Source organism: Papaver somniferum, chromosome 11 (genome assembly GCF_003573695.1).
Source record: "Papaver somniferum cultivar HN1 chromosome 11, ASM357369v1, whole genome shotgun sequence".
In the NCBI taxonomy this organism is placed as follows: Eukaryota; Viridiplantae; Streptophyta; class Magnoliopsida; order Ranunculales; family Papaveraceae; genus Papaver; species Papaver somniferum.
Window position 1 is genome coordinate 137,133,408 of NC_039368.1, and position 13,163 is coordinate 137,146,570.

General features: G+C 37.5%; 2 protein-coding genes across 2 annotated transcripts; both read left to right on the forward strand.

The window, feature by feature from the left end:
• The first annotated feature begins 2,811 nt into the window (after nucleotides 1–2,811).
• Nucleotides 2,812–6,774, forward strand: LOC113320358 (probable potassium transporter 2). The gene is made up of 9 exons (XM_026568270.1): nucleotides 2,812–2,936; nucleotides 3,532–3,775; nucleotides 3,859–4,107; nucleotides 4,198–4,248; nucleotides 4,343–4,603; nucleotides 4,681–4,733; nucleotides 4,848–4,962; nucleotides 5,063–5,317; nucleotides 5,401–6,774. The coding sequence occupies exons 1-9, from the start codon at nucleotides 2,934–2,936 to the stop codon at nucleotides 6,492–6,494; spliced, it is 2,325 nt and encodes a 774-aa protein (XP_026424055.1). The 5' UTR covers nucleotides 2,812–2,933; the 3' UTR covers nucleotides 6,495–6,774.
• Nucleotides 6,775–9,043: 2,269 nt separating this feature from the next.
• Nucleotides 9,044–12,877, forward strand: LOC113321678 (EIN3-binding F-box protein 1-like). Its single transcript, XM_026569583.1, has 2 exons — nucleotides 9,044–9,499; nucleotides 10,071–12,877. Exons 1-2 carry the CDS (start codon nucleotides 9,475–9,477, stop codon nucleotides 11,951–11,953), a joined length of 1,908 nt encoding a protein of 635 aa, XP_026425368.1. The 5' UTR covers nucleotides 9,044–9,474; the 3' UTR covers nucleotides 11,954–12,877.
• Nucleotides 12,878–13,163: the final 286 nt, after the last annotated feature.

A 13,163-nucleotide genomic window follows, 5' to 3' on the forward strand; every position in this document is an offset into this window, starting at 1 on the left:
GATTTAGCTATTGATTATCTAAGGGAGGATGGTCATTTAAAGGAGCAAGTGATTAGTTCAAATGGTGTACTGAATACTAAGTTTATGCAAGTTAGATGTGCTGCTCATGTGCTTGCACTTGTTGTGAATGCTGGCTTGGGAGAGTATCACATGGCTATTAAGAGAGTAAGGGCAGTGGTGAAGCATGTGATGAGTTCTCTTGCTAGGTTGAGTAAGTTTATGTATTGTGCTAAACAAGAAAATATAGATTGCAGAAAAGGTTTAGTTTTAGATGTGGATACAAGATGGAATTTCACTTACATGATGTTGGAAGATGCTTGTAGATATCAGAAAGCTTTTGAAAGGCTAGCACGGGAATATAAGGCTTTCAAAAAGAAGTTTTGTTTCAACGAAAGATCCATCCCTCCTGTATTTTCTACTTCTACCGGTGCTAGTGATGATGTTGACATGGAAGAAGCTTGTACTATTGCTCATAACAAAGGCAAGAAGAAGGCCCCTCCTCCGCCTCCTATACATGCTCCATATATGGAAGATTGGGCCAATGCAAGATCATTTGGAAATTTTTTAAATGTATTCTATGATTTGACTGTCAAGTTTTCTTACTGTACTCGTGTTACTTCACATGAGTTCTTGTTTAACGTAAGTGTCATTCATAGAAAAATGAACACATGGGTAAAAAGTTCAGATCCATTTCTCTCTGGTATGGGCACTAAAATGCTAGACAAGTTTAATAAGTATTGGGGAGAATATGAGAAAATGAACACTCTCATGTTCATTGCTGTTTTGCTTGATCCACGTGAGAAAATGAAAGGTTTAAATTTTATTCTTGATACTTTAGATATCACGGGTCCGTCATTACGTAAACACTTATCGACTTATCTGAAAACTGATTTTCAAGAACTTTTCGAAGAGTACAAGTGTCTCTATGCAAATGATGAAAACATGTCTAGTGCCACAAGTGATTGTAATAATGTTACTCAATCTTCTGGGGTTACTGATGATGAAGATTCTGCGTATGCTAGTCTAATAGCAGAGAGAGCAAGAGAAGATGAGGAGGATGACAATGTTGAGGGGAAAACTGAGTTGGAGTTATATTTAGAGGGGAAACGTGAACCGAGAATTAGCCCTACAGGTGTTCAGTTTGAAATTTTAGGTTGGTGGAGGACTAATAGTACAAGGTATCCTGTATTATCACACATGGCGAGAGATATACTATCCATACCAGACTCTTCTGTTTCCTCGGAATCTGCCTTTAGTACTGGAAGGCGAGTTATTGATTCATATCGAAGTTCACTGCTGCTTAAGACAGGACGTTGATTTGCACGCAAAGCTGGTTACGGACATCGGTTGATCTTGATCCAAACACCTTAGGAACTGATGATGCTGAAGATGTTTCAGGTATTTTCTCTACTCACTTTTGTAAAATTCTGATTTTTTATTTTCTCTACTCACTGTTTGTCACTTATTGATGTAATTTCTTGCAGAATTTTTAGGTTCTCTTGCAACTTCTAAGTTCATCCGCATTGACATAGATGATGAAGAAGAAGAAGATTCAACTTTGTTATCGTGAAGTTGATTATAAATGATTTAACGGGTTAGCGGTAAGTTTCTCTAGTTTGTAGTTTTAGCAGTTGATATTTTTTTTAGAATAAAACTTAGATTTGTTTAAGCATATGCATATCCAAGTTGAAACAATGAACTGTCAATAATGTGAGTACTCTCCTTTACGCCAAAATAGCTTAAACTCATGCCATTGCCTTTGAAGGTAGATCATCTTAGTCAACTGTTATGAATGTTCAGGGCTTACTTTACTTGTAACTTCTTCACTATCAGTACAATTCCATTGTACTTTCATTGGTTGAGGTGATAATGTAACATTCACATTAGAAATGCATATTCCAGTAAAAGGATCATCCTCAATTCCATCTAAACGAATGCTTATTGTTTAGTGCTTCTCTACCATAGTGGCTGCTAATCTTGATGTTCTTAGTTACATTATGTACCATTGAACTGATCATGATTGAGAAATTCATATTTAACTCGAGTTTGTGTACGTGCAGGTTACCATTATAACCTCCTGTGGAATACCCAATTTCTACACATGCAAAGTGTATTCACTGTAACAAACTATTTCCTGTCGACCCTTTTAGGAATGAGATCTCTATGTTGATTTTCCATCTAAAGATGTGTAGTCAGTTATGATTATGATTTTTTGATGTTTTTTCGTTTTTGTTATTAAGAAGAAACTAGACTCTTTAAAATTTAATGTTTCTATCAATATGTATTGGAAGTTGGAACATTTGATGTATTTGAAACTTGAGTGACAGGTTCAGAAAAATTTGCCCGTCATTTTTGTGAGACTGACAGATATAAAAAATTTCAGTGACTTAGCTGGTTAACCAAAAACCGAATGGTTTTATACAAAACCGAGTTGGAACCGAACCGAGAAAAACCGAACTACCTTAATGGTTTCATTGGTTTTCATTGTTGGAAACCGAGTAGTTCGGTTTCGGTTTAATATTTTCCAAAAACCGATGAAAACCGAACCATGTGCAGCCCTAGCAGGCAGCGAGCAACAAGCTGCGCCGCAAGCCCTTTTTGAATTGCAAAACCTATCCTCTTAAAAATAAACTCTTTATTTTATTGGAGTATTATTTTTAAGCATGGTTTTACTTCTTTCCTAAATGTGGCTGCCCTTACTCTCTATCGTAAAAGATATTTACCAACCAATATTGGGGTGTCTTTTAACATTTTAACATTCCAATAATAAACCCTCCGCCGCGAAATTCCGGGGTAATCTTACAGCAAAGCTTCGACGGATTCATTCAAACATAAAAAAAAACTAACTTTCTTCGTTTCCTCGGTTTGTCAAATGACAAACCCTAGACACAACTCAAGATTTGTTGCTCTCTGAGCAAAGGATCTGCTTAACAATGGTAAGTCTTTGATTTTACTGATACAATATTCATTTCTACCCCATGATTTTAACAGATTTTCAATATTTTTTATTGCTCGAAATTTGCATTTTGTTGGATTTTTATTTGATCAAGGATTTCCAATGTCCATGTCCGTTAGGTATGAGGCTTACTAGGGCCATGCACACCTGATATAATTAGGATTGTAGATGAGCCTCGATATAATGGCTGTGAAGTTGTACTTGAACATCGAGAATTCGTCTCTTTCATATCTTTTGGTATGGAGTGTGCATAAGGTGTTTCTTGTTAGTTCGCAATGTGGACTTAGAATCTGTTCACGGAGTTGTTGAGCTGAATATAAGAGAGTTCGAAAGTTAGAGGTGGAAAATATATATGAATGTGGTCTTCTGGATTCACATGGTTGATTGGTTGATTCCTTGCAACTTCCCTTTAGTGCCATAACCCCAATTCATTTGAGGCCAAATGCCCTTGTCAGTTTGCTCTATGTAGAATGGGTCTAAACCTCTTAGAATTGCATCTAGGTGTATCTTTGCGCTTTGGTCACTGTCGGCCAATGATCATTTGTGTTAACAGTGTGTGTACTGCTTGCAATCAGGTTCTCTGGAAGAGCGAGTATAAACAGGTTATCCTTTTAGCATATCAGAGTTTCGGTGTAGTTTATGGTGATTTAAGTACATCTCCTCTTTATGTTTTTAAGAGTACATTCTCCGGTAGGTTGCGCCACTATCAAACTGAAGATACAATATTTGGAGTTTTCTCCTTGATATTTTGGACTTTCACATTGCTTCCGTTGTTGAAATATGTTTTCATAGTGTTGAGTGCAGATGATAATGGCGAAGGTATGAGTAGATGTGAATTCCTAGTCTCTCTTTCTCTATGTCGGTCATTTTCAGCTGACATTTATTCTTATGATCACCATTAGGTGGGACATTTGCACTGTACTCCCTCCTTTCCAGGCATGCAAAATTCAGTTTGCTTCCCAATCACCAAGCTGCCGATGAGGAGATCTCTACTTATTATACCCGTGGTCAGTCAGAAAGGATTAGTAATTCCTCCCCATTAAGAAAATATCTGGAGAAGCATAAGAAGTCGAGAAATTTTTTACTTCTGTTAGTGCTGTTTGGTGCTTCCATGGTGGTTGGTGATGGTGTTCTTACTCCTGCAATTTCTGGTAAGTGATTTTTTACGTTTCTTACTTACTGTTAATGAGAGATGTCTTTTATACCAGTATAACTAAACCCAAATAATTTTTTCTATGTAGTTTTATCTTCCGTTTCCGGGCTACAAGTTCGTGCAACAAACTTACAACAAGGTATGCACTGCGGCCAATAGACATTACCTTTCAAGTTTCAGTCATAATTATCTAATTCATAGCGAAGTTGCTTACTGTTCCAATGGAAGAACAGGTCCTATAGTTGTTATTGCTTGCATTGTATTGGTTGGCCTCTTTGCTTTACAGCACTGTGGTACTCAAAGAGTGGCTTTCATCTTTGCACCCGTGGTTACGGTCTGGTTACTTTGCATCGCTAGTCTTGGCATTTACAATGTCATTGTGTGGAACCCAAGAGTGTACCGTGCCATTTCCCCGTATTATATTTACTTGTTCTTTAGGGAGACAGGAAAAGATGGCTGGATATCTCTTGGTGGAATACTGCTTTCTGTCACAGGTAATTTTGGTGTTTCGAAATCCGTTCGTTCATATTCACAATGGAGGAGGAGTAATGTATTCTTCTGTTCCTAACAGGCACTGAGGCTATGTTTGCTGATCTTGGCCACTTCACAAGTTTATCTGTCAGGGTATGTGGAAACCAAATTTAGCCTTCAGTTCAATTTAGTGGATAAATTGGGCATTTCTGGTTTCGTCAATTGTTGTCTCAAAGAAATGCATTTTTTTACTTTCACTTCTTGCAGCTTGGATTTGCTTGCCTCGTTTACCCTTGTCTGGTACTTCAATACATGGGGCAGACTGCGTTTCTTACAAAGAACTTCTCTAAGTTATCTATAAGCTTTTATGCGTCTATTCCAGGTAAGCCTTCTAAAGATTTAGCTTCACTTACAATGGTCAATGAATATACATATGTTATTTGTATCATACTTCTCCTGATCTCCATCTCAATTTTCTGCAGAACCGGTATTTTGGCCAGTTTTTGTTATTGCCACCCTAGCTGCAGTTGTTGCTAGTCAAGCTGTCATCTCTGCAACATTCTCAATTGTAATGCAATGCCATGCTATGGGTTGTTTTCCCCGTATCAAGGTCGTGCACACGTCAAAGTGGATATTTGGTCGGATATACATTCCAGAGATAAACTGGATCCTAATGCTCCTCTGTCTGGCTGTCACAGTTGGTTTTCAGGACACAACCATCATCGGAAATGCTTACGGTAAGTTCCCCTGTTTAGTGAAATTTCAAAACAGAACTTGTCTCCTTCAGTTGAAGGCTAAGAACTGTGGTTTTAAATTTCAGGAATTGCAAGCATGACAGTGATGTTTGTGACAACATGGTTAATGTCTTTGATAATCACCTTCGTTTGGAAAAAGAATATCGTATCTACATTGGTATTCCTTCTGTTCTTTGGATCAATTGAGGCTTTCTATCTGTCAGCTACCTACGTAAAAATTCCGCAAGGTGGATGGGTACCGATTGTTCTGTGTTTTATTTTCATGGTCACTATGTATGTGTGGCATTATGGAACCCGGCGGAAATACATGTTCGACGTACAAAACAAAGTCTCAATGAAATGGATTCTCACACTTGGTCCTAGCTTGGGAATCGTCAGAGTCCCAGGTATCGGATTAATCTACACAGAGCTCGTCACAGGAGTTCCTGCCATTTTCTCTCATTTCGTCACCAATCTCCCTGCATTCCACCAAGTTCTTGTCTTTGTATGTGCAAAATCAGTTCCCGTTCCTTACGTTTCTCCAGATGAACGGTATCTTATTGGAAGAATCGGCCCGAAAAATTACAGGATGTATCGATGTATAGTCCGTTATGGGTACAAAGAGATTCAAAAAGATGATGAGAACTTTGAGAACAATCTTGTGATGAGTATAGCGGAGTTTATCCAGTTAGAAGCGGAGGGTTCAAGCTCGTATGAAGGATCTGTAGACGGAAGAATGGCAGTTGTTCCAAATACTGAGAGAGATGGATCATGGCTTGTAATGTCAGAACCTTCTACTATGGACGGAGACAATGAACAATCTTGCAGTACCATCAGAAGCAGTAAATCAGCTACACTGCAGAATCTGCAAACCTTTTATGAACAAGAATCACCTGCATTAGGCCAGAGAAGGCGCATTCGTTTTACAGTGCGTAATGCAGATCATTTGGACCAAGAAGTTAAAGAAGAGCTTCTTGAACTTGCCGAAGCTAAACATGCAGGAGCTGCATACATAATTGGGCATTCATATATAAAAGCACGGAGGAATTCCTCGTTTCCTAAGAAGTTTGTGATCGACGTGCTATATTCCTTTCTTCGAAAGAACTGTCGCCGTCCTGCCGTGGCTTTAAACATCCCTCATATTAGCACAATCGAAGTCGGCATGATTTACTACGTCTGAAAGGTACAAGGATCCCATGTCTTTAAAATGCATGATGCTCCAATATTTTGCAAGAATGCAACTTTCAGCAGGCGGCACAGGCAAGCTGTGCATATCTCTGAAGGCTGTGCCATTCATTTGCATATCCATGTCGCGGCCGCGGAAAATGGTGCGGATTTCTGCTCAGCAGTAATACTTTTACCTTGATATCTATGTGAAATTTACAGTTTCTTGTTCAAATTTGTAAACTTCTGTGATGGTAAGAAAAATAACTACTGCCGAAATTTAATTTCTTGGGAAATTTACTTGGGTCAAAACAAGAAAGTTTATTTGGGCCATCATTCGAGTCTTTCCACTCAATTACAGTCAAATTTTCAATTTCCAAAAAGTGATTTTCCTGCAATTTAAAATTGCACCTTTGCTCAACCACTATGGGAAACATTCGGCACCAGAACCGAAAAATAAACATAAAAATATCACTTCTCACAAAGACATCATGTACGTCATGTACTGTATAATGTATAGTCTCAGGTAGTAGTAACACTTTTTTATTTACACAAAATTGGTTAAAAAGACCAAAATCAATAATTCCTGGGTGAAATGAACAGTTAGATTTTGATACTGTTTAAATGGACAAAAATGTAAAAATAGGCAGGATGTAACCAGTTTCATCGTGTCCATTTTCAAATATTTTCTCTTATTTTTAATTTACACAGGATGTATCCAGTTTCATCCTTGCTATTTTTTAAATTTAAGCTATGATGAAACCAGTTTCATCCTTACTATTTTTTTTTGGCTATTTCACCCAAACTATTTTTTACTCGTCCATTTGAACCGTGATTTAAAATTATTTGGAAAAATGATCCATTTTCCGTTTTATTTAGCAGCTCGGTAACTTCTTAGAAATTCGATAATTTTCCCGTTAAAATTGCGATAAATTTTAGAAATCACTGTAAATTTTGAAATTCAATCACTTCAAATTTTAGAATTCAATCACTTTCCTCTTAAAATTTTATATAGTGTCTATTAAAGAATTTCGAATATCGCAAATCATTGTATTTGAACTTCCTTGTACATGCAATCTTAAATTTCCTAGAATTTATTTCTCTCATACTTGAAATTTACGAGAAGCATCTTTTAAAAGGCTCCAGAGTTTAGTGGACGAACCATTGCACTTAGTCTTGTAAGATCATTCATTTTAAAGAAATTCGAAAAATCGCTTCTCATAAATCGAATTAAAAATTTCCCAAGAATATCTTCTTGAAATTTCCAAAATTCACTGGACGAGCCATTGCACTTAGTTAACCTGCGAATATTAACTTACAATTTCCAAAAGAATTACTTCCCACAAAATTCTAAACCTAAAATTTTCCAAAACTAGGAAAATTCCGAAATTTTCTAGATAGGCCAGTTAGACTGCAATAAGAACACGAGAATAATTTTTGTAAGCTTCAGAATAGAATAAAAATAAAATTTCTTAAATATCACTTCTCAAAAACATAAATTATAATACGTACGTAGCAATTTTTATTCAGCGGTACACTCGGTAATTTGAAAGTAATTTTCGTAGAAATCACTCTGAATTTAAAAATTCTAATCCATGACTAAATTTGAAAGTTCCTTTAGCAACTTCGCAAAAATTTCTAAAAACTCTTAAGGAAAACCATTGCACTTGGTCTTCTCAATACATTGCATCGTAAAATGTCAGAATATTTGCTTGTTTAAAACTTCGAAATTTCCGACAATTTATGTGTCGTAAATCTGGAATTATCGGGAAAATATATTCTCAAAAGCTCCAAAATTCTTTAGACGAACCATTATACTTAGTCTACTAATTATCATTTATTTTGAAATTTGTCGGAAAATCTCTTCTCATAAAATCACGAGTTTAACATTTTTCCTGGCATATATTTCCAAAATTTCCAAAGTTCTCCAGTCGAGCCACTACACTTACAGGTTGTTTGTTATTTTCTGATTCAAGTGACTCTCTTGTGTCTGTCTCATCTTAATTTGATTTGCTTCATGTAAATCTGACTCAAAATCTATACTACATATTAGAGTTACAAAAAACTTTTTAATCTAGTTAGATATGTACCTAGTTAGGTACAAAGTAATACCCGACTCAAATAATTCCAAGTTAGATGTCTGAGCCGAGCCAAATCTCAGGATAAACATTTGAAAATTAAAAAAAATAAATGATCTGGCAATTGACTCGGTCCAAGTCAAAGTCAAAGTCAAATAACGAGTCAAACCACGACTCAAACATTAAAAAAAAAGAAAAAAATAAAATAAGCAAAAGATCTTACAAGTGACTCAACTCGAATCAGATCTCATATTGCGAGTCAGATCGAAAATACCCCGAAATTTCCAAGAAGCCGCATCTCATATAATCCTAACTTAAATTTTTCTAAGAAGCCGCATCTCATATAATCCTAATTTAAATTTTTCCGGAACATATCTTTTCGACAAGTCCGAATTTTTTTTCCGACGGACCATAGCACTTAGTCTCCCAGGCAGGCAGCTCATTAAATATCTATTAGCTAAGCTCAGGTGACCACCCAACCATTATGGGGAACAATACTTTCCACTTAAGTATTGTCCGAAAACCACTTTAGCCAAGGCGGTTTCACAAATACAAGTGGTATCCTCACAGGTGGTTTTGTAGGATTCATTGCATTTGGAATGGAAATTGGAAAAATAACGTACCTGGAAATATTGATTGCTGCTTTCCACAAATAAATAAAGCAAGTCAGACATAATTTCACCCCACAATTCCTCTTTCTTCTTCTTCGTCTTCCTCCTCCTCTCAATTTTTGCCCTCTTTAGGGTTCTTCCACGTTAAAATTCTCTCTTCTAATTCTTCTCTGTTCTTCAATCAATTAAAAAAAAGGTGGAGTTTTGGAATTTGGGTGATGATATGTCTTGGATTTGTTGATTTGTTGGTGTTTTTCTCCATCTTTTTTGCTCAATTACAAAGGGTTTTACAGTTTGATCTTTACTCATGCCTACTCTCATCAATTTCAGTGGTAAGAATCTTCTCCTTTACCTCTGTTTTTAGGTTTGATTGGGAATTTTTATGTTCAAATTTTGATTTTTTTTTGTGATAAAAATGAGAGTTTAGATAGTTGGGGTGATTTTAGCTTGAACATATACTCTAAATAGTTTAATTTACCCTCAAAAACCAGAAGAATTTGTTGATTGTGAAAAGGGCGAAGTAATCAGATTGGTTTTTCGGATTTTTTTCTTCTTTTTCCGGAGATTACATTAGTACGGCAAATATTGTTTGACTTTACCGACCAAGGATTTATAAACCCAGAGTTTAAAACTAGAGTTTTGAGGGGATCCGAAGCCATGATTTTTTTCTCTTTATTTTACGTTCAGCATGTTTGTGGATTATATGTCTTGTTTACATCTCTGGGGGTGCTTTTGTTTCATTTAGTTGTTGTTTTATGTTTTTAATTTTGTGAATTAAGTGCTAATTTTGTGGATTTAGTTGTGTAAATGGGTTTTTTGAGGTTAGATTTGTGTGAAATAGAATGATTCGATTAATTGGAGGAGTTGGAATTGATTGGTAATGGTTTTTGATTGATTTTACAGGGAATGATGAGTTATTCAGAGGGGCGATGTATGCGAATCTCATGGATTCAAGCATCTTGTCTCTTACTTCTTGTATGGATGTCTACTACCCTCCTCTTAAGAGGTCTAGAATCACTCCATTTGTATTCACAGAACAAGAGGTTATTGTTCAAAAGAAGCAGCAGCCATCTATCGAAGTTCTCCCTGATGAGTGCTTATTTGAGATCTTCAGAAGGTTACCAGGAAATGAAGAGAAAAGCTTATGTGCTTGTGTTTCTAAAAGATGGCTTATGCTTCTGAGCAGTATCCGGACCGAGGAAACTGTTAAGGTGGTGTCTGAAAAAGTTATCGAGGAAGTTCAGAGTGATGGTTATCTTTCAAGGTGTTTGAAAGGGAAGAAAGCTACAGACAACAGACTTGCTGCAATTGCTGTTGGAAATGCTGGCTCTGGTGGTTTGGGTAAGCTTTTGATCCGAGGAGACAACAGTGTAAGTGGTGTTTCAGATGTTGGTCTTGCATCGATTGCTCGTGGATGCCCTGACTTGAGGGTGCTTTCTGTATGGAGTGTTCCTACTGTTGGTGACGAAGGTCTAATCGAGATTGCAAATGGATGCCACAAGTTAGAAACTCTGGATCTTAGCGAGTGCCCTTTCATCTCCGATAAGGCATTGGTTGCTATTGCTGAGAATTGCCATAATTTGACTTCATTGACAATTGAGTCATGTTCAAGAATAGGGAATGATGGTCTTCAGGCAATTGCAAGAGGCTGCCCAAAACTGAACTCTATCACAATCAAAGATTGCCCACTTGTAGGGGACCAAGGAATCTCATGTTTGTTGTCTTCTTCTTCTAATACCTTGTCGAAGGTTAAGTTCCAGAATTTGAACATTACTGAAGTGTCTCTTGCAATTCTAGGTCATTACGGCAGGAGTATTACAGATTTGGTACTTACTGGTCTACAGAATGTTAGTGAAAGAGGCTTTTGGGTCATGGGTAATGCTAAAGGACTCCAGAAGTTGGTCTCTTTCGGGGTTACCTCATGCCGAGGGTTTACAGATGTAGCTATTGAGGCATTTGGAAAGGGCTGCCCTAATTTGAAGAATTTATCCCTCCACAAGTGTTCTTTTGTTTCTGACAATGGATTGGTAGCTTTCACCAAGAACTCAGCATGTATTAAAAGCCTGCGTCTAGAGGAGTGCAATAGGATTTCCCAGTATGGTGTTCTTGCTGCCATCCCTAACTGCGGTTTGAAACTGAAGGCACTTTCCCTTGTTAAGTGCATGGGTATCAAGGATATAGTATCAGAAGCTCATCGTCTCACTCCCAGCAAATCTCTGCGATCTCTGTCTATTAGTGACTGCCCTGGTTTCGGAAGTATTAGTTTGGCCGTAGTTGGGCGGCTCTGCCCACAATTGAAGAACATAGATCTCAGCGGTCTTTGCGGAATTACTGATGCTGGATTTCTTTCAGTGGTTGAGAACTGCGAGGCTGGTTTGGTGAAGGTTAACCTAAGTGGCTGCATAAATATCACAGATGCTTCAGTTACTTCCTTGGCTAGGCTTCATGGAGCAACCCTCCAAAGGCTAAACCTTAGTGGCTGCAGTATGGTTACTGACGATAGCTTGGGTTCAATGGCAGTAAACTGTGGAATGCTCAAAGAGCTCGATGTTTCAAAGTGTGCTATTACAGATTTTGCTGTTGCTTCACTTTCTTGTGCAAAGAATCTTGAATTACAGATCCTATCCTTGGCTGGTTGCTCTCAGATATCAGACAAGAGCTTGCCTTATCTAGCTGACATGGGCGAGATTTTAATCGGTTTGAATCTCCAGCAATGCAAGTCACTAAGCAGCAGCATGATTGATCTGCTCGTGGAAAGTCTCTGGAGATGTGACATCCTCGCTTAACACAATCCTGGGAAGCAGTAGAAGAAGCCCTTGACAGCTGAAGGGTAATATTGGATCAGAAAGTGTCAAAATGTCAGATAACAGTAGCCGAAGAAGAAGCAGTATCAGAATTCTCTCTCTCCCTTTCTCTTATTATTATAGTTACCACTCTTACACGGGTAGTAGTAGCAACATCCATCCCACTTACTCCGTAGGTCCTCCTTTTGGTGTCTTGGTTGTTTTCCGCAGGACTTTGGCAGATCATTTTCTCCTATTTTTTTCAGGTTTCCTTAATCTCATAAGGAAAGCTGTTGCCAGGTGTTTTGGTTCCCTATTATTGGGGGAGCCCCTTTTTGCCATAGTCCTTTGTTAATTCAGTCACCGAGTCATAGTTACAGGGTATCAGTTCTTTTCCGATTTCCTTTGACGTGGGATGGTCTCAAGTTTTTGGTATTACCGGGTACCTCTTCCTGGTGGTGCTTTTTGGTTCTCTTTTGTTGGGGTTACAGTTCTTAAAATGCGTCTGCGTGTGTGTCTAGTTGCATTGGTCGTGTTGGTCTAGCTTTTATGAAGTCGTTTAAATAAAATGCGGGAAATGATGTGTTTTCCGCATAGTGATTATCGTGTCAGGTCAGGTCGAGTCGAGTGTGTTTTCCTTTCAGTTAAGTAGTACCACTGGTTTGAAGTTGTGTCTTCGAGTCAATTGTAGTAATGTAGTGTAGTTGCAGTGTGTGGAAGTTCAGATGGTGGAAGTCCTAGGATAACAGAGCTTTGGCAGTGATAGGAGGTTCTTTTAGTCTCCTGCCATTACGACATTAGTCGTTTTTTTCTCTTCATTTTCCAAGCTCTAGTTATGTTACACGATGCTTCCATTTTGAATTATCTGTACTCTTGCAACTCTCTTTATGTTACATGAATAAAAATGTTATTATTAGTGTTTTATAACCTCTCTCTCTCTGTCTCTCTTTTATTACAGTTTTTTTTGTTTTGTTTTGTTTCTGGGTTTTCAAGTGTAATAACTGCTGGTGATGCAATTGGTACAAGAAATAGGATCTGATATAAAGAAGTCAGTAGAAATGTATCAGTGGAGCCAGGATATTTGATCTGTTTTCGCAGTTTCAATCCAATGTTGATGGTACAAGAGAAAAAGTGGCAATCAAGAGCCATTGGAAGACTTTTCTTCAGAATTTTTGCAAAGTGGACCAATTTACTAGAAGATCAAAACTAGCTA